The sequence below is a fragment of the Cyprinus carpio genome, chromosome A11 (assembly GCF_018340385.1).
Source record: "Cyprinus carpio isolate SPL01 chromosome A11, ASM1834038v1, whole genome shotgun sequence".
Taxonomy (NCBI): Eukaryota; Metazoa; Chordata; class Actinopteri; order Cypriniformes; family Cyprinidae; genus Cyprinus; species Cyprinus carpio.
The window spans coordinates 14,053,938-14,075,225 of NC_056582.1; the positions used below are offsets into that span (position 1 = coordinate 14,053,938).

The 21,288-nt window shown below is 35.2% G+C and overlaps 2 protein-coding genes and 1 long non-coding RNA gene across 5 annotated transcripts; 2 read left to right on the plus strand and 1 right to left on the minus strand.

Moving 5' to 3' along the window:
• Positions 1 to 47: 47 nt before the first annotated feature.
• On the plus strand, positions 48 to 16,287 carry LOC122146606. 2 transcript variants are annotated; one of them, XR_006161126.1, is made up of 3 exons: positions 48 to 877; positions 6,199 to 6,568; positions 16,205 to 16,287. It is a non-coding gene; the product is annotated as an uncharacterized LOC122146606 (long non-coding RNA). The 2 variants fall into 2 exon arrangements; XR_006161125.1 differs by lacking the exon at positions 48 to 877 and adding an exon at positions 906 to 1,387.
• On the minus strand, positions 1,524 to 6,436 carry LOC109081694 (olfactomedin-like protein 3A). Its single transcript, XM_042766374.1, has 3 exons — positions 6,276 to 6,436; positions 4,250 to 4,535; positions 1,524 to 2,605 (listed from the first exon to the last, which is right to left on the minus strand). Exons 1-3 carry the CDS (start codon positions 6,375 to 6,377, stop codon positions 1,821 to 1,823), a joined length of 1,173 nt encoding a protein of 390 aa, XP_042622308.1. The 5' UTR covers positions 6,378 to 6,436; the 3' UTR covers positions 1,524 to 1,820.
• Positions 16,288 to 16,396: 109 nt separating the features above from the next.
• LOC109100634 (probable G-protein coupled receptor 25) lies at positions 16,397 to 20,776 on the plus strand. Of its 2 annotated transcripts, none has more exons than XM_042766375.1 (2): positions 16,397 to 17,084; positions 18,286 to 20,776. In XM_042766375.1, exon 2 carries the CDS (start codon positions 18,303 to 18,305, stop codon positions 19,422 to 19,424), a length of 1,122 nt encoding a protein of 373 aa, XP_042622309.1. In that variant the 5' UTR covers positions 16,397 to 17,084; positions 18,286 to 18,302; the 3' UTR covers positions 19,425 to 20,776. The 2 variants fall into 2 exon arrangements, with proteins under 2 accessions (XP_042622309.1, XP_042622310.1); XM_042766376.1 differs by having other exon boundaries at positions 18,364 to 20,775.
• The last annotated feature ends 512 nt before the right edge of the window (positions 20,777 to 21,288 follow it).

Genomic DNA, 21,288 nt, shown 5'->3' on the forward strand with positions numbered 1-21,288 from the left:
TTTAATAAACACCTTCTGAAGTGAACTGATGTGTTTTTTTAAGAAGAATGTCCATAAACTATACATATAAACCATAATCTTTCACTTACGCTAACTGACCTACAGTACTTGTGTTCACGAGAGAATGGCGTTCCAGCAGATGACGCAGGTGTATTGATAAGCTCCGGTGACAGTATGCTAGTCTCGTGAGAACCAAGTTTTGTTTACAGCAAAGGAAAACCAGCCTCCTCTTGGCTCTGAAATTTTTCTTTTAAAAATCCTTGTTTTGTACTTCTAATTTGTGACTGGTGTTTTGTTTTGCTCTCTCCTCTGCGCTTCCGCACTCGTCACTTCTCACCGAAGCTAAAGCTGCGCCTACGTCCTACGTCAGTGGTTCTCAACCATTCCTGGAGGACCCACAACGCTGCAAATTTTGCCTGTCTCCTTTTTCTGACACAGCCATTTCAAGTCTTTGAGTTTCTACTAATGGGCAGGTGACCTGAATCAGGTGTGTTTGATTAAGGAGACATGCAAAATGTGCAGTGATGGGGGTCCTCCAGAAATGTGGTTGAGAACCACTGTCCTACGTCATCTGCTGGAACACTCTCATGAATGTGTATATGACAGAGGAAGGGAGGTTTATATAATATTATTATAAAGTTTTAATTATGGATATTTTTCTTACACAAACGCATAGATTCACTTCAGAAGGTGTTTATTAACCCCCGGGGGCCACGTTGAGTATTTTTTTTTTTATGATGAATGGATGCACTTTAATTTGCTTCAAAATCTCGACCACCATTCACTGCCAAAGCCAGGACATTTTTTAATATAACACCGATTGTATTCCTCTGAAAGAAGAAAGTGATATATGCCTTATGCCTAGGATCGCTTGAGGGTGAGAAAATCATGGTTTTACTTTTTGGGTGAACTATTCCTTTAAATGTAATTAGGGCTGGTATACACAGAACACGTTTTGCATTTAAAGACGCGAGACATAGCGATGGATTGGAAAACGAAAACACATTTTCTCTAGAAACTTAAAAAGTTACACTTATTTTAAACTTGAGGGCTACTATTTTAGAACGCCATGTCATACGCAAGACGCGTTGTTGTGTTTTACGCGGCTCTCTGTACTACATGATTCTGATTGGACAATCGCACCACCCAAAGTCAGATATTTCGCCGTCGTTAACGCAATGTTTCATATCTTTCCTATCTTTCTCACGCGCTTCATGTCTTTTGTATCACACGCCAGATTGGTTGTAGTGAAAATGACCTCGGAGGGCTTCATTATATTACTGTAATATTGCTGCAGAGTTCGTCTTTGTGCTTGGTGCTAGGTTTTGTACAATATCAAAGTGGACTATTTTTCCCATTTAGCGGAAGCTTTGAGATCAGGTAACAGGTAAGGTGATAAAATAATTTTAACTCAAAATAAGGACATTATTCCTTAGATATATCAGTGTTATGTAGTTGTGAATCTTGCAGGTAGGCCTATGTATAATAGTATTGTTGCAATGATTTATTAACAGTAGAATTACTACAGTGTTTGTACAGTTATTTATTAACAGCACATTTTATGTCAACATAATATATAAAATCATTTTAATAGTTCTGCTCCTGGCAAACAAAGTTAAAATGGGTCTTCTTGAGCCCAGTACACTGATCTCTAGTAAACAACTGAACCTGTGTCCAATCAATCATATGTTGTGCTCTCTTTGTAACTACAGAGCTCAACGTATTGATGTGTGACCCAGCTGGGTTGCATAAGATAATGCAAGCCAATAACATGGGCATTTCCTCTCCAGCTCTGCTTTCTTCAGTCTTCGGTACAACTTCTACACCTCCAGCTTCTTTTTCATTTGAAGTTTGTAGAGGATTTGATAGCCATCGTCCCAAGCATAGAGCAGCTGCTCCACAGGGCTGTATTTGAGGCTTGCATGAGTGCCATATCGTTTGGGAAAGTGTACATGTGGAGCGTCATCATTTGTGACCATGTCACTGACGTCAAACACACACTGAATTTGAGAGCGGCTGGGAAGTTTGGAATTATAGACCACATAGACAGTACCGCAGATGACGAACGCTGCCTCTGCGTTCTCCCTCACGCAAGGGGTGTCCCACATCTGCTCAATGTCTAGTGTTTTAGAGTCTATCTTGGCCAACGAGATGTACCTCTCATTCTCCTGAGTGGCATAGATAGCCCACAGACCCTCTTCATCCACTGCTAAATCGATGAAGGTCTCTGGATTCAGGCTGTACACTGGGAGATGGTTTTTAGCTGGAAACACGGCACTGTCTGCAACTATGTTCTTCTGAAGATCAAACTTTATTAGTTTCATCTCCTCACCCTGCTTCAGATAGTACAGCTGGTTGTTGTAGATGGCATGACCCATACCACGCCAGGCCGAAGGGAGTTGGATGCTGGTGGCCGCAGAAGTGCCTTGGGAGGAAGTGAATTCACGGACTGTACCAAATTCATACACGGTATTATCCTCGGTCCCGTTTAAGATGTACACCTTCTTGGTGCCACTTCCCATATCTTTGGTCCACATTCCCTTAGCGCCACCCACTCGTTTGAGAATCTTCATGGCTTTGATGCTGGAGATCATGTCACTGCAGTCTAAACATGAAGAAAAATCAAAATAATTAAAATTTTTGCCTGAAATATGACTTTAAATATTGTATTAACTAGGGCTGTGCGATATTGAAGAAAAATGCGATATGTGACACCCCGTTAAATTATGCGATATTCTATATGCAATGCGATATTGCTTAAAGTGTGTGAAGTCGATTTAAATTATATTTAAAGATATTGAAAAAAATGAAAAATTATATAACCAATTATAGTTTTCACATTCTTTCTTGGAAAAGAAAGCATCACTACAACTTCTGAAAGTGACGAGCAGTGTTTTAGAATTACATAAAAAGCAATGTCTAAAATCTGAAAATGTAATTTTAACATCAATGTAAACAAACAAACAAAGAATTAATGCCACTATTTAAATATCAAAATCTATTTGCTCAACTTGGTAATATATAGTTATATCAGCCTAAAACCTAACATCCAGAGCATCCAGGTAAACAAAAACACCTCAAACTAGGGGTGGATGTTGATAAGTTATTTTTGTTATTTTAATTTATATATATTTATATTTATATACATACAGCTACAAAGGTTATTCAGTCAATTACAGTGAGTGATTTTTCTCTTATTCTTTTGTTGTTTGACAGACAGCTGCAGGTTTACGGTATTAGGCTACTGGGATCATCCTATTGCTCCGAATCTGATTTCTTTCCCAACTGTTCATGTTCTTTTAAGACTAGGGCTGCACGATTAATCGAAATTAAACTGCAGTCGCGATTTGGCAAAGGCTGCGATTTTTTTTTTCAGGCGTAGCTTGTCATTAAAGCACAGTTCTGTGGTCAGTAGTAAATTAATACCTCAATGGCAAACAAATTCTTCTTTCAGTTACTTTCCATCATGTGAATCATCAAATATTCAGTGCAGTCTGTCTCTTACTGGAATTAGAATACCAGTATTGCCCTTTACCGATCCGTTTCAAAGTGCATCCCTTCCTCGTGATATTATGTGCTTTCCAATAAAGTCTGATTTAACACTAAACCCTAATTGGAATGCACGGTACACTAATGACAGTCTGGGTTAATCAGATTGGAGGCGTTTTGCTAGGAAAAGACAATACAGAGCTACTGAAGTGTAGAGACGCTATACGGAAAGTATCATGATTTGTCCTCCAGCAGTATAATTACTGTCTCTCTTAATAATGGAATAATAATACATGTTATATAGTACCTCTAAGTGCTTTTCTAAATGAGGACTTTAGGAAGATTAGACCCACTATTTAATGCATTATGTATTAAAGTCTGTCAAGTTATAATAGCTCAGAGCTTGATGTGATTTAACTTGCTTCTCTGTCATTCTCATGCCACTTACCCGCAGAAGCTGCTTCATTATGAGCTTCTTAAAACTGAATATATGAAGTGTAGCTGGCACTTTCAAAATTTAGCTATTTTTTCCTCTTCATTTTCTAGAATTTTTTTTCAACCCTGTGACAGTTTTGTTGTTATTAACTAAAACTAAATCTATTAGTCATTTTTAGATTGAAGATTAAATAAATATGAAGATTAAATAAAACTTTTTGCATTACTGGATTTGTTGAATGACCGGCTATGGCCAGTGCCATCATGCTGCGAGGCAAACATTAATAGTATCTAAGCCTGTGAAATGTTACCTAAAGCTCTTTACCTGTGAGCTTGGCGTACTTGGCTTTATTCCTCTCCTTGACAACTGTCACTTGCTGCTCCACCAGCTTGTCATCCACGTCCACGCAAGGCTGCACTCCATTCTGTGTTTCGAGGTAGTCCATCTCTCTCTCCACGCGGTCTACGCGTGTACCCACTGTGTCCAACTCGCTCTGCAGCGCCTCCTTGCTCTTGTCCAGGCCCTCTAGCTGTGCCACCATCTGCTGCTTGAACTCGCGCAGCTCTGAGGCATAGCGGCTGGTCTGCTCATGCCACAAGGAGATGCGATCCTGCCAACGGAGAAATAAACAAAAACAAGTCTCGAGAGCCTCAGTTAAAGAGATTTAAATTAGTCAGCTATAAACATGTCTTGTGAAATTGCCATCTTTCATATGATAAGATGAAGCCAAGCAATTAGTTTCTAAATAAATGTGAGTTGTTCTTCTAGTTAAAAATCATCACCACAATGCTAGGGTGGTTGCCAGGCGGTTGCTATAGTATACTTGAATACATGTAAAGCATTATATATACATATATGCATATCAAACTCTGCATATGTATAATCACATACAATTATATCTACTATATAACAAATCTTTTTATATCATCACAAAATGTAAAGTATATTACTGCCCAGGGACATATTTAAAGTTGGATATAGTATATCCATATTTACCTGCGTAAATATAGTATACATTCATAAAGTGATATATAGCCTATATTTCAAATCCCAGCTGTTTGATTTTTTTTAATATCATCACAAACTATAATTATTTTATCACCCAGTCCTTTATATAAAGTTGAATATATAAATATGTCCAACTTTACATGCATACATGTAGTATACTTGTGTAGGGCAGATAAATACTATATTGCAAATCTCAACTGCTTGATTGCTTGTTTCTTAGCAAAATATGAATGAAATGTGAAGATATTATAAACATTAACGTAATGATTTTATGTAAAGCTGCTTTAAAACAACATGTATTGTTGAAAGTGCTATATAAATAAGTGTGACTTGACTGAAAATACTATCTTAGATCATGCATCCAGACATTGATTTCAGATGGCTTTTATACACATGCATGTTCTAAGCAATCATACATTTTAAACTGCAAACTCAAGCAATCTAAATGCTGAGTCAGAAATCCTCACTAATTTAAATTAAACAAACATAAAACCTCCCTTTACAGAAAAAACACTTGGCAAATGGATCAAAATATTATTTTTTGAAATTTTGACTCAGTGGAAGGAAAGAAGCAGAAAAGTGTGTTTTAGCATAATCACACAAAATGACTTGTCTGAGAAGAACTGTACGTGCAGAGTCAGCACAGAGTAAAAAGAGAAGAGAAAATTTCCTTCATGTGGCTGAATCCAAGACACAGAGGGAGATCGGGTGACCGACTCAAGGAGAAAGAATCCTGCCAATGGGAAAGGAGTGAAAGCAGACAGGAAGTGTGATAGTGTGCATGTTCATATTTTTCTTACATCAGTGTGTCACACATGCATTGGGTACAGTTCTAATTTAGAGTAAGTTTGTGCTAAGAATTTCATGTTATATGCAGAAAAAAACACTTGCATATAATGACAAATTTTGCTATAAATAGTACAACAAGGAGCCTTTTTTATCCAGCACTTGGAGTAAAAGCGTCTTCTAGCTGCCCTATGTCAGACTTTTGGACCTGTTTTGCCCCCCCATTTAATCCACCATTTCTTGAAAAAAAAAAAACTTACTGATTTACTATATATACATATCTGCATATATGTTTGTTTGATAATTACATTGCATTTTAGCCTACTTACTCTACTATCAACATTTCTGTGTGACTTTACTCCTATAGGGAACCTACCAGAACTTAACCGCCTAAGTTTTACAAGATCTAACAAGTAAATTGTACCATATACTTAAATCCTCAATTCATCCAAAACTCAGTCTGTTGTTTTCTTCTATAGCTTCACTCTTCTCAAACCTTCATGCCAGCCTGTATCTGGATGGCAGAATCTGGATGGGAGATCATTGTTGTTCTTACCTCAATAGCAAGGAGTCTTCTCTCCAAGTAGTCCATAAGGGCCTGCTGCTGTGCCCCCACCAGGCCAGAGAGAATGAGGACAAGGAGCTGGACGGCTTTCATCTTAAAGACCGGAGGAGACTGCTTTAGAAACACTGAGTATGTGCGTATGTTAGGCGGAGTGGAAAAGCCCTCATGCAGAGGCACTGAGTTGGCTGGAATGTTTAAAGAAAGAGCAGACCGAGAGGAGGAGCCTAACACATCTGGAGCAGCTCTTTCTCTGGAGAGCTGGATGACCTCCAGCTCCTTTTCTGGTAAAACACAAAACTGCTAATGACCAGACAGTATTTTATTATTCATATTTCATTATAACTCACATTTATCATTTCTATTTGAATATATATTTATTCTATTTGAATGTATTTGTCAGTTTCTAGAAGTTTCCAAACATTCAGTGGAGTAAATGGATAGTAGGTCAGCTGCAGAGTGAACATGGCTTGAAAGGCATGGAAATGACTCAGTAATCCAGTTAGATAGTAAAGATAGTGTTTACTGATTTTCTTACCCTTTTAGTTCTTCTTCAGCTTTAATTTCTTCGGGTGAACAGCACGGCTCACATTCAATCTGTTGCATAACACTAGACAATTTCCCGTCACTGACTCACATTTGAGTCTAGTGTAAACCATGGAGCATTTCACTGCAGGCACTGTTTCAGTGCAAGGAGGATGAAATTCATGAAGATCATTCACAGTGATCAGTCAAAGTGTAGAAACATGTTGAAACAACCATAGATAATGGTTTGTTTGTGGCTCTTTTGGTCTGTGGGGAAATATGCTCTATGCAAATTGACAACTGAAATTTAAAGTGGGTGAAAATGTCACTGCCTCAGAAATCAAGAATTGAAATATAAAGGGTATGACCAATTATGATTTTATGCAACATTAATGTTCTTATTTTATGCAACATTAATAACCTAAAAAACATAAAACGTTACATTAAATGTTAAATAAATAAAATCTTTGAAACAACATATATGTGAGGAGGAAAAAAATATGGCTGCTGATATTTATACGGTCATAAAGTAAGTTGGTATTCTGAAATCTTGTAATGTAAATCAATGAGATCTTTATAACAATATAGAAGACTAATTACATAGAAAACACATACGAATATCAGTTGTATCTCCCTGTAATATATTTTGAATGCTATAAATAATGTTTTAAATGCTGTTTTATGATTAAAGCTCTGTAGTTTTAATTGAGGGCAAAACATAATGAAATGGTATAAAATGATGATTGAGAGATGTAGAAAAAAAAATTCTTTTAAGTCTGATGTAGCATATTTGATGCTCACATTTTAACATGATTTTTCTAAAAAATGATGTATGTATAATCAAGTAAACCTTAATTGCTTCAGTCCAGTAAGTGTAAAAAATCTGTAAATGTCACCATGTGTACATGATCTGAAGGAAGACAGTTGTCGAATTATACTAAAAGACATTTCACTTGCTAAAAATACTATCAATTAACTATCAACCAAATGGCAGAAGAACTATCAGTTTGATGGCTAGTAGTAGACTGTGTACAAGTTTTTTCAGCATATATTATTTTCATAGATATATCATGTTGATCATTTAGATGCTTTATTGGGTTAAAATAAAATAATTCAATAACCTACTACTTTAAATGCTGATGTTGGTTTATCAAAAAAAAAAAAAAAAAATTGTATACCACTAGGAGGCACACAGTATTACAATGCAGCATCAGGTGGTGAAGTGCATAGGAGATCCTCTTCCTGTTTTGGGGGCAGAAAATAAACATAACCTATACATTTCTGCTCTAAGTAAAGAAAGAAAGAAAATGTGCTGTTAAGGTTTCCTTAAACTCTGCTGTATTATAGGCCAAATAAAGAATTTCTCTCAAATCAAATTGCAATAAATTATCACAATCAACAAGCGAAATGCATAACACATGAGATAGTGAAGTCAGAATACGTTTTCTGAATTGAATGTGTGTTGTGGGATCAGCATTGACTCTTTAATTCAGACTTTCTGCCTATACAGAATCATCAAAACTCTTATTTGATTCTAAAATCCCAAAGGTCTCAACTTCTGACAAAATTCTCTGAGAAAATTCCAAGTATTTCTTGCAAATATAGTGCATGCACTAAATCCAGTTAAACCAGCTTAGGAGGCTGTCAAAAAAAAAAATCTAAAACAACAGAAACATCACTACTGCCTCCATCTTGTCTAATAAATGTTTGAGATGGCCTTGGGCCTCTCTTCACCTCTTTGCACTCTGGTATGGGACTGATGTTTTTTCCTGATAGCAATCTCTGAACCACTCTGTGGTTAGACTGACGTTTGAGGTTTTTTTTTTCCTCTTCTTCTTTTTTAGTTTCAGTACAAACTAGAAAGCTGTGATTATTTGTAGCATATTTTAGTTTCACATCATGAGTAACATGACGTGTTTTTCATCCAGTGAAACAATGCACTGAGGTGAGCGCACTGAAAAAAAATGATCATGGCCCCAGTTAAATTAAGGATAATTCAATTTAGCTAGTTTAAACAATTTAAATTAATAAATTACACAGTCTAAAATAAAGTAAAAATAAGCAAACACTGTGGAGCCAATTAAATAAGAAACAAAAAATCACCATAGATAAACGGCAAAAGTCAATAGGCTTTTCAAAATCTAAAATATTGCCAAACAGGCGCTTTTGCATTTCGTTTCTAAACTAAATCATCCGCCATTGTCTTGTCTGTCTCACCTCATTCTTCTTGTCATTCAGCTCGACTCGCTCTCCTCACCGGATAAATGAAATCTGTGATGCGACTGTCGTTCGTCACGCTGCATTGAGCAGCTACGTTCATTTTTTAATTGTAGTGTAGAGGTTTGCTCTGATTGGCCAGCTATCCAGTGTGTTGTGATTGGCCGAATGCCTCAAGCGTGTGACAGAAATTTTACGCCCCTTAACATACTGTGATGCATGTCCTGGTCAGAACACCTGCGTTACAAGACAATAACAATAAAAACCCATTACAAACGAGGCATTTGTTGCATCCAGTGGGGACATAATTACGGATTATAATGACTTATACTGCGTTGCATCACACCGCGTAAACATAAAACCATGTCTGCATTTCTGATCGGAGAAACGACAAACAACAAGCACTACTCTACACTGCTCAAAACTCGCGTATGAATCATCAGTGGCAAATCCTTTACATATGTAAAGGTACTTACAGACTACGAGTCAAAGCAGCCGGCATTCTCTCCCAGGATCAGGAAACACTCCTCCATAAAATGTGCTGCACACATTTGAATATTTGGGTTAAACTGTTCTGGAACAGTGTTGTAAATACAACTTAACGACTGATTTCTAGTTGCGTCCTCATTTGGAAGGCCAAACAAAGTTTTTTCGCTTTCACAACGAAACAGCGTCTCCACAACATGACACCGATGGCAACAGCGAGAATCAAAGGTTACGCCTTCTTTCTTTGCTGAACATTTGGGCGACATTATGCAAATCTTCCCACATAGTGATGTAGACATGTGGGGGCGTGTTTAAACGAGGCATTTTAGGAGGGTGTGGACGAGTCTTAACTTTTATAAAGAATATCTCTTTGGGTTTGAGACTTTAGTCTTTGCAACTTTACAGATTTTTTTTATGCACCAAGAGCTTGTAACACTCCAAAGAGAAAGGAAAACTTGATATTGCATCATATGACCCTGATCATATGATCATATGACGCCTTGCTCGTCTTTCACGTGGTCACGTTTGAGCTCGCCACAACTGACATGAAGAAAACTCATGTGTGGTCTGAGGTTAAAAAAAAATTATACAAAAAAAAAAAACACTAAAAAAAATAATGTATTATTTTTCTAATGTTTTATTATAACTTATTTAATATGTTTTAAATGTAACAATGGTTATTTAATGGTAACATAAAATGATGGTAATTTGAATGATAATTATGTTTTTTTCACTTTTTCTTTCCATCAATCTAAACCTGTTTTCAGTGTTGACTAGTAGGTGCTGTACCATTTAGTCAACTAGTCCCGCACATCCCTATGTAGAACCATAAGAGGAACCCCATTCTCCTCCTCACATTTTAGATGTTACTCCACTCTCATATGTTTATTAAAATACACTATTTTAATGTTGTATTTTAATCCTTTTCCCAACTAAACTAAAAGACTAAGAGAGAGTTAGAAAACCTTTAAAGAACTAGGGGCTTAAAAGGTTCTTTATACAGTAGTGGTGCTATATAGGACCTCAACCACCCCAAAAAAATGCTGAAGAATCCAATTTATTTTTGGTGTGTGATGATGCTGAAAATTCAGCTTTGACATCACATACAGTATTAAAATAGAAAACAGATATTTTAAATTGTAATAATATTACAGTTTTTACTGTCTTTTTGATTAAATAAAAGCAGCTTTGGTGAGTCTAAGAGACTTTTTTCAAAAACATTCTTACCAACCCCAGACTTTTGAACGGTAGTGTACTGTATCAGAATTACATCATACAATATGCTATTATGTAAAAACAATAGGATTAATATTTTGCAACATATGGTATGATTTTGATTATAGTTTAACAAATCCAGTTATTGAAAAAAGCAAAATCATATTTAATATTTCTACTCTTAAATTAATGCATTTCTTTTCACTCCAAATGTAATAAATATGATCAGTACCCATTCAAAGATGACGACATCAAAGGGAAAACTGTAACCAAAATGAAAATGATTTAAATGAATGGTATTTTATATATAAAAGAAAAATCAGTATGATGCCATACATGACAAAACCAAACACATACATTGCAGCATTTCTTATATATATTTATTTTAAATATTTGTACAGTTGTGATGTTTTTTAAAAAACATTTTAAAAATTGATGCATAAAGAAAAGAAGTTGATACATCTAAAAGTGAAATGTAAATGTCACTGATGAAATTGTACATATACAGTACACTGGTTGTACACTAATAAATGGGGCTTACTGGTGCAGAAAATCTGCCTGTAGGAACTCTCACCCCAGTCCTTTACAGGAAAGAACATTTTGTTGTGAGCTGCTAAATCAGATAAAAGGAGGTTGAGAAAGCCTCTCCAATTCTTTAGGTGTGAACCTGACAAGATTTTGAATTTATGTGTTTCACACCTAAACACATAGTCAGAACATTTAGCTTTGTTTTCTAGTTGAACAATCCACTGTCTTCAAAATGAGCTATGAGGAATAGAAAGACCTGCATGAGATAATATTCATTTAATACATATTAAATGGTTTTAAATGATGTATGTTTTACTTATAAGCAAATAATTAGGAATTTGCTTATATATTTGTAAAAATATTGTCTTAAGTGGCCCACATCCACATGCTATCTGGGAATCTTCATTAGCAAATAACAAAAATGAGGTACTCCAGTTGAGAAAAAATACATTAATACAGAAAAATAAATATAACAAAAAGAAATTACAAAAATAAAGCTGTTAAAATATTTATTTGAGGCTTTTTTGCCTATTGGCTTCTGTATGGGCTCAGAAACATTTCTACAGATACCTAAATAGCAGAAAATAAATACAATAATAGTACAAAGACACAAATTAAATAAACAGTGCTTTTTCAGGTTTTTCAGGTAGGTCTAAAATAAGTTTTCAGGTACAGAAAAAGATAAGTCAATTAAGTATTCGCTTGCTGTGTGAGATGCGGCTATGTGTGTGCACGTTTTGAATGTGTGTGCAAAGAAAACTTCTCACAAAGCTCTCATCAACTGCCCCGTTACACTCATCCTGAGCCTTGTTGAGACGTGTCAGGTGAGTTTAAATGAGAATGAAATTTTTGGTTTAAACTGGAAGTAGCTAGTTTTAAAGAAGTGGCCGGGGGGGGGGGGGGGGGATAATATGGTTTAAAATAGCATTGAAAAACACTGAATTCAAAACTTACTACCACAAATGTTATGTCAACATCTCACCACCAGAGGTCAATATTACTTTAATTCTGATTTCTGTTTTATGCAACTCTCATAGTGTGCCACTATGCACGTTTCCTGTTGATTTTGCGTTAACTGCATTTGTTCACATGGCAATCAGTGCATACGTAATCACTTCTGAACTCAAAAACTAGATCAAACATTTAGATTGCTAGATTAAACATTTTAATCGCTCTTCTGAGACTAGCAACAGATTAAGCATAAACAACTCATTACTGCAGGAAAAAAAAGAGATAAGTGTGAGAAATGGTCTTTATGGTCAGATGGGTATTCTGCACTTCCTATCCCAATTGCACTGACAATAGACAACTCTCTTTGCTTGTAACCTAATAATTCTACACAGAAGTGACCGACTGAGGAAATGCAACCGTGGTTTGTTCAAAGATCTTCACATTCCCTTAGTGACTTGCTTGACATCAAAGCTCTGGATATATAAATCTACCCTTTACCCAGTACAAAGCCCTTGTTATAGAGGCCCAAAGGGGCCAGATGAAAGTATACAACATGTAAAGGCACTATGCTATACTACAACATACCAACAACTCTATGACATTCTCTAAAACTACAGAGCCCAACAACTCTGCCAGGTCCTTACTTTTTGGGGAAAAAAAAAAGAAAAAAAAAAAAAAAAAAACCACTGAACTGTATTACATATTTTTACAAATATATTACTGATTGTGTCTTTACCTAATGCAGAAAGTGAACAGAAACTAAAACTTGTCAAAGAACTAAAAGTAAACATGTCAAATTTGAGTTAAAAAAGTTAACATTCAGTGCTCCACTGAGTGCCTCAATCTTCAAATAGGCCTATAGGTCATATACAGTAGACCATCTGTTTTGCAGAATTGCCACTTACTATTATTTTAAAGTTGCTAAATATAAACTGATGACATTTGACAATCAAGTGTTGAAGTTTGCACTAAATGTTTAATTAGTGAATGACAACCCATATTAGAGACCCTTTAAAGACCGAATTTACAATCTATAATTACTAGTTAGTATATTGATAATTAGTCCAGTCTTTAACATAAATAAAAAATGGTTTTAAAATATTTATTTAATTTATAGTATTTATATTATTTTATCTTGTCTCATATATATCATATTTCTTTCTCTCGCTCTCTCTATTATTTATTTATTTATTCTATCAAAAAATAAGAGAGAGAGAGAGAGAGAGAAAGAACACCTCCACTAAGTGCAAAAATACAAGCATTGGAAAGAACAACCCAAAGGCCAAAGTCGTCTCAGTGTTGAGACTAAACAGAGAGTACAGTCTGGCTGACCATCTTGTCTCAGTCAGGAATATAACACACATACTTTTACTGACTAAGTACAGGTTTACTGACCACTGCCTGGACATAGAAAGAGGACGACAGAAAAAGAAGTGGTTACCTAAAGAAGATAGTATCTGTGATGAACGTAGATCAGGAGCAGTTGAGACGGAGGAACACTTTCTCCTCCACTGTGACAAATACATGTTCTTAAGAGACTCACTGTACACTCAAATACAGCAGATTATTCCTGAATTCCAGTCACTCCATGAAAATGACAAATTAGGAATTCTACTTGGTGAAGGAACTACTTCCTCTTTAGTAGCACATCATATTTATAAATGCCACCAACTAAGAGGTAATGAGTGAGCACATCAGCATTAATAGAACCATTATGTTTATATAAATAGATATATATAAATATAACAGGATTATTTTTATTTTGCTATGTACAATGTTTTGGCAGTATGCACCTACGTATGCCATGCCAATAAAGCAATAAGAATTTAATTTAATTGAACTGAATAAATATATTCATCAGAAATGCCAATGAAAACTAGAAAACTAGAATTTCTGTTGGTGGCAACAGTTTGCCTTTTCCCAATGACCAAATATTTGTTTTTTATTTTTTTTTATTTTATTTTATTTTTTATTTTGTGTGTGTGTGTGTGTGTGTGTGTTGCATAAACATCAGTTGTAACAATCACAGCACTGTATCGTCTGCATACATTGTTATAAATTGCTGTTAATTTATGGCAGAATTTCAACAGTATAATCCTGTTATGTTCAAAAGCAGTACATTACTCCATTTTTTGTTTTTGTGAAATATTATTCCACACACACACACAAACACAAATAAAACATTACTATCCAGTATTTTTGTGAACTGCAGTGAGCACGTGGGTACTTTCATCCATCTTCATACTGTTAATAGGTGAGTTCCCCTTTGATTTACATGAAATCTTTGACAAAATACATGACATTTGTAACTGTAATTAATCTGTATTGTGAATACTGGAAGTGAAACTGCCTTTTATTTGCTCTTTTTAGTGGTAAATGTGGCAAATGCGACATCACGGAGTGCAGCTGATTTCTGACTGATTTATTCCCAATTACAGGGCGAGTTTCTTTCAACATGAGACAATTCATTTGCCAAGTTAATTTTTCAAACACTGTTGCATTGAAATTACATTGATGTCTCTGTAGCAAGTAATAGAATAGGCCTACTAACTAAAAGTAGCCTAATTCATATTCGTAGTTTTGTTATTGCTCGTTTCTACAGCAATGTTACTTTGCCCTGCACAGAGTTCTTATGGACATTTTATTTTGATGGAGCTTATTTTTGGCTGAGAATACAACATCTAAAAGCAGCGTGCACACTGTAATTTATTCAAAGGTTAGATACTTGAATGTATACATTCAATTCACATCACATTTTATTTGTATACTATACTTACATCAAGGCTCTGGATATATAAACCCAGTACAAAGCCCTTGTTATAGAGGCCCAAAGGGCTAGATGAAGGTATACATCCTGTTAAGGCACTATGCTATACTACAACATACCAACAACTCTGCCAGGTCCTTACTTTTTGAAAACAGCCAAAAAACACTGACTTGTATTATGTATGCTTAAGGAATATTTAAAATATCTTTACAAATATATTATTAATTGTGTCTCTACCTAATGTAGAAAGGTTTGCACAGAAAATTGTCTACACAAAAATTATGCATCTGCACATCAAAAATAGGTCATGAAGTTTCCAGTGCTAGAAGTAAAAATGTCAAATTTGACAAATACATGTGACCTCTAAATGCAAAGTTAATATTCTGTGCTCCACCGATTTCCTCAATCTTCAAATATGTAAAGGCATATCTGTTTTGCAGAATTGTCACTTATTGTTATTCTAAAGCTGCTAAATATAAAGTGATGAGATTTGATAGTGATAATGTGCTGAGGTTAGAATAGGCCTACTTACTAAATGTAGCCTTATTTATATTCATAGTTTAGTTATTGCTCCTTTCTACAGCAATGTTACTTTGGCCTGCACAGAATTCTTATGGAGATCATTTTTGGCTGAGAATACAACATCTAAAAGCAACATGCACGCTGTAATTTATTTAAAGGTTAGATACTTGAATGTATACATTCAATTCACTTCATTTATTTACTTTTTACAATACATATAGTTTCAAAACAGCTTTACAGTTTTATTGAAACATTTGGCCTGTAATAAACTGGGAATCTAGCATCAAATAGAGAAATTTCCTATTAAATATTTGAGCCGCAGTGAGCAACCATAGGTGACTGTGTATGTCAAGGAAATAAAATTTCCATCAGTGGTGAGATGTTGGTGGAAACCTTGAAAGGAAGCAGACTCATCTAGGACCCATCCTTCTTTGCCATTAAAATGATGATCATGTGCATTTGTTGCAATTTCATCAGAAATGGCTGAAATAGAGTATAAGATATGTTATGTCAATGCTTGAATAAAGAGATATCTAGACTGCTCAAAAGATCTGAATGCTGCAGTTTGTTAAGAAAGCTTTCCTTTCCTGACAAAGTACAGCAAAGTGTTCTTGATACAAGAATAGACTTTGCTATATTCATATGTACCCCATGAGTAATCTTTTATTTTCCCTCCACACTAATTCTAAACACACACACTTTTGGTTTTCAGGCGGTTCATCGGGATAAATCCGAAAAAGGGCACCAAGGCTGGAGGAGTCACATCAAAGCCAAAGGATGGGGAAGGTCATCCCAGAAAAAGAAAACCGTGAACCCTTGTGTCTCCAGTCTGGTTAAAGAATTTATGGATTTTGAGTGGGACTTTCAAAAAGTTTCATATAGAAGAGACATGTTTTGAAACTATTATTTTGGTTACATTAAGTCACTATGTCAACAATTATTTTATTCACACTAAAATATTGTGTTTCGTAGTAAGACTGCTAGGGGCAATTTATTAAATCACAAGGTTTAGACAAATAAATACATATAGAAGTATATATAAAACAATAAGGAAAATGACTCAATAGCTTACACAATAGCATATTATATTTGTATTGTAGCTTACAGCAAACTGCCAATGCTTTTCTCAATAATTTACTTTAAATGTAGAAACAGCATTTTGCTATATTTGCAAAAACAGTAGCCAGTTTTAAATTTCACCAATGCTAAGACATAGTTAATTTTACAGCAACTTGCTGGCAACCTTCTTTACTGTTTTTTAATAAACAGTAGCCAACTGTAATTTTAACCAACAGTAAGACACCATTAATTTTACAGTTACTTGCTGGCAACCATGCTGCCAGTTCTTTACTGTTTTTTTTAACTGTGAAATTTCTAACAGTGTATAGAGCTTTTACAAATTTGCAGAGGTAAGCAGTTGGTGTATGATATTTTGTCATGATTAAAAATGTAATATTTAGTTTAATATATACTTTAATTTAAAATCATTTTATTTTTGCAGTCCCTACAGTGTCTTGCAGAATTTTGATAGAGGGGACTTTCTTTCTGCTGACTTGCACACTGATCAGCACAGGAAATCTTCAACCCTTCAGGTTAGTGCCAACAGCGCTAACTGCTATGTAACCACCTCTAAACTCAGTGCATGATAAACATTACAGGGTAAAACAGGAACCACATAAATAGGCAGTCCTTTCAAAAACAATTTTGAAAAAATAAAAAATAAATACAACGGGTGTTCACATGCACACAGATATCTTGAGTAAAATATAACCTAAACATATTTTAAAGGATTCTGAAACTAGAAAATCAAATTGATAAAATCTTGCAAATATGCAACACATTTTGTTAGTACACAACTAAAACACTGGAGTTCAAATTGTTTTCTTCATCCATCTGCCCTAAGGTATAATTACATTTACTGTTGTTTCGTGGGCAAAATGTGGAATTACATTTAAGCAAAAGATTTCCTCACTCATTTCGCAACAAGTTCAGGATGGCCACATGGATTCGCCATGTTAATCAACAGAAACCTGCTTGGTTTTGTGGGAGCTGTGCTTTATACTTCACATACAATATTCCCCTCAAAAATTCCTGCTACTGCACCTTTAAACATCCATTTTATTTATTTCTACTTTCTTTGTGACAGAAAGCCACGAAAGTAGTCCTATATTGAATATTTGTGTCCTGTCTTGTATATGTTCCATCAGTGTAAAAAATGTGTGGTACCCCTGAGAATACCAGGAAACCACAAAAGCTCTAAAGATTTCTCAAATTAGCTCTACACCTTTCACATTCTTGTTCTTAAGGTTGCTGCACAACTGAATTACAAAAATAAATCCCACTAACCAACTAGTATCTCATTTTTCTCACTTCTTTTTTTAACTGCATGCATGTTGATTTTCTCTTAGTCTTGCTAAGAGGAACTGATTTTGCATTTATGAGAGAAATGGTTAAACATTATTTATTCTCATGACAAAAAATCCCATGACAAATATTTGCTCCTCACATCAATTGTTGAGGAAAAAAAGTTTAAAAAGTAACTATACTCCTGAACCAATTAGCAGTAAGTCCCTCTATGTATATTGACATGATGGAAATATATAAATATACCAGTAATTCACATTTCAGAACTGTGAGTTTAAGAAAATGCACCTCTTTGTGATAAATGGAAATGTTTTAAGGAAACAGAGAGAGAGAGAGAGAGAGAGAGAGAGAGAGACTGTTATTGCAGTTTGTGGTTTTGAATCATGTGACATTATGGTTTTCTCTACTTCGCCCATCACTTGTGCACAGATGGAAACGGCACCGAGATGGTACTTTCTGACATTACAATGAGCTCCACAAGTGATTACTATACTCGTGTTTTTTCAGTGAACTCCACAGATGACTACGACTACTATACCCCTGTCGAGAATGATTCAGTATTTTTGCCTATGTCCGATATCTACATTCCTGTGCTGTACTTCATCATGTTCTTCACTGGCTTCTCGGGGAACCTGTTTGTCATTGTGGTCATCGGCAAACGGCGCAAGAAAAACGGACGGCTTGTGGACACCTTTGTGATAAATCTGGCATTAGCCGACCTTGTCTTTGTCTTCACGCTGCCTTTGTGGGCGGTTTCGGCCCATTATGATGAGTGGCCCTTCGGTGAGACCTTGTGCAAGATCAGCAGCTTCATCATTGCGGTCAACCGCTTTTCCAACATCTTCTTCCTCACATGCATGAGTGTAGACCGTTACCTGGCTGTGGTGCGTCTCATGGACTCTCAGTTTCTGCGGAGTAGTAACTGTGCGCAGATCACCTGTGGTGTCGTGTGGATTATTTCTTTCTTCCTGGGAATTCCATCGTTGGTGTACCGTCAGCTGAAAGACAATACCGTGTGTTCGGAGGATTTGAAATCCTCTTTTGTCCAAGGAATGAATCTCCTGACAATATTTCTAACCTTCCTGCTCCCAGTACTGATTCTCTCCCTCTGTTATGGGTCAATTTTGGTTAACCTGCGGCGTCACAGTCACACCGCCGCAAACTCTCGTGCAGAAGCCAGAAGACGTAATTCGGTCAAAATCGTGTTTGCCATCATTTTGGCCTTTCTGGTCTCCTGGCTGCCCTTCAATTTGTTCAAGGCCGTCCAGGTCATCGTAATGATGTGCATGGGAGATCTTAGCAGAGAAACAAGAGAGATCATACTTAGTGGACTCACGCTCTCCTGCTGCCTGGCTTTTCTCAACAGTTGTGTAAATCCAGCCATCTATTTCTTTTTGGATCAGCATTTCAGGCGCAGAGCTTCAATACTGTGTCTAAGCTGCCTGGGTCGAGGAGACCTGCACCAGACTTATATCTCCTCTAATTCTCTCTCTAATGGCACATCTGAGTCTTATTCTGGAAATACATCAACCCGTGGACGGCTTTTCTCATTTACTATAAAGGACTGAAACCTGCTTTTCTGTTTGCTGTTTTCAGAATGCTCTCTTTCTTTATCAGTGAAATTATCAAATAAAGCTGACATTAAGATCTTCAGTTTTAAGCATTTGCTAAAATGAGATATCATTTAGAGCATTTAAAGTGAACATTTTTGAGCAATGTTCTATACATTTCCATATTTAATTTCCCATATTGATTATGTAAATATCACGTAGTATACAAGATTAATTTTTGTTATGTACACATTTTGACAGTATTCAATAATTTAAAAAGCATTATTAATCTACTTGGTCATTGTGTAGCAATTAAGTGACAATTGTGAATATTCAGACTTTATTATGTTCATCCTCTTCTAGCAACTTTAAAACAAATGCTTTCTTTTTTTTATATTTACTTGTGTATAACAGCGTAATAAAAAATTGTGTATATTTTTGCTTTTATTTTATATAATTCTTGAGCAATGGTCTATACATTTCTATATTTACTTTCCTACGTAAAAATAGATGATGTGTTGGTGAACATATTGCTTAGTGTAGAAGATTAATTAAAATGATTTGCAAGCAGTTAAAGCATTTATATACATATTTTGACAGTAATCTTAAATCATCTAGAAAGCATCATTAATCTGCATGGTCATTATTCCTATATACAACTTTCAAATAAATGGTTCCTTTTTTTATATTTACTTGTGTATGTATGTAATGAAATTTCTTACAGTTATCAAAGTCTCTTTCAATTTTATTAAGTATATTGTAGTTTAAACAAAAAACGTGAATCACTATATATGCAAACTCTTAAATTCTAATAGTTTTGAGAAACATTTTTTTCAGCCTATATCTCTAATTATAGAGCAAAATCGCCTACCGGATGTGGTTTTAGAATGTAAGTTTTGATTATTCTGGAGAAATGTACTTATGAGTATATGAGCTCCAGTGCAGTTCCTCTTCAGAAATGAATCACGTGGCAAGTTTTGAAATAAAATGACCCTCATATGTACCGCTCAAAATACAAACTTAAGTCACAACTTTCCTCTTTGAAAAAACTAAATAATACTTTAATGTGAAATACATGGGGAGAAAAGCTGCCCCAAAACAAGACACTGACAGTGGACCAGCTACACAAAAATCTTTCCATTGCCGTGTGTTGCCTTCCACTGTGAAATAAATTATTAAATAAAATAAAATAAAAAATATATAATTGTATTTAAAACAATTCAAAAATAAAACTGAAATAAATGGTCAGTCTCTAGGTAATGAAGTCAGTTAAATTGTTGCCAGAACAAGTGATTCATTTCAGTAACTGAGTGGGATGTTTCTGAAAGTTCGATGTTTCAACTTTTACATAAACTCTAAGTGATGCCATCACACAATCTGCAGTGATAAGTTCTATTCACTTTTTGGACTCTTTGAATTTAATTAGTAACTAAAAAAAGTTTTAAACTCTAATAACTCATACAGTTATGTAGAAATTGCAAAATTATATTGTATTGTAAAACGCAGAATTGATGGGAACATGTTATACTGATAAAAAAAATTTAAAGTGTGAAGTTGGTCAGCACTTGCTATTGTTGTTTATATGGAAGTATTATATTCTATGGGCAGTGTAGAGAAGAATGGCCAGTCTCTAGGTAATGAAGTCAGTTAAATTGTTGCCAGAACAAGTGATTCATTTCAGTAACTGAGTGGGATGTTTCTGAAAGTTCGATGTTTCAACTTTTATGTAAATCTAAGTGTTGCCATCATACAATCTGCAGTGATAAGTTCTTTTCACTTTTTGGCCTCTTTGAATTTAATTAGTAACTAAAAAAAAAAGTTTTAAACTCTAATAACTCATACAGTTAAGTAGAAATGACTAAATTATATTGTATTGTGAAAC

What these genes read in the sequence shown, in the direction of transcription:
- LOC109100634 (XM_042766375.1), top strand. Translation starts at nt 18,303, where the DNA reads ATGGTACTTTCTGACATTACAATGAGCTCCACAAGTGATTACTATACT.
- LOC109081694 (XM_042766374.1), bottom strand. Translation starts at nt 6,377, where the DNA reads ATGAAAGCCGTCCAGCTCCTTGTCCTCATTCTCTCTGGCCTGGTGGGG. An exon ending in GAAGACTCCTTGCTATTGAG is followed by an intron (nt 4,536 to 6,275) that starts GTAAGAACAACA and finishes CTCCGTTGGCAG; the next exon opens with GATCGCATCTCCTTGTGGCA. An exon ending in CAAGTACGCCAAGCTCACAG is followed by an intron (nt 2,606 to 4,249) that starts GTAAAGAGCTTT and finishes CTTCATGTTTAG; the next exon opens with ACTGCAGTGACATGATCTCC.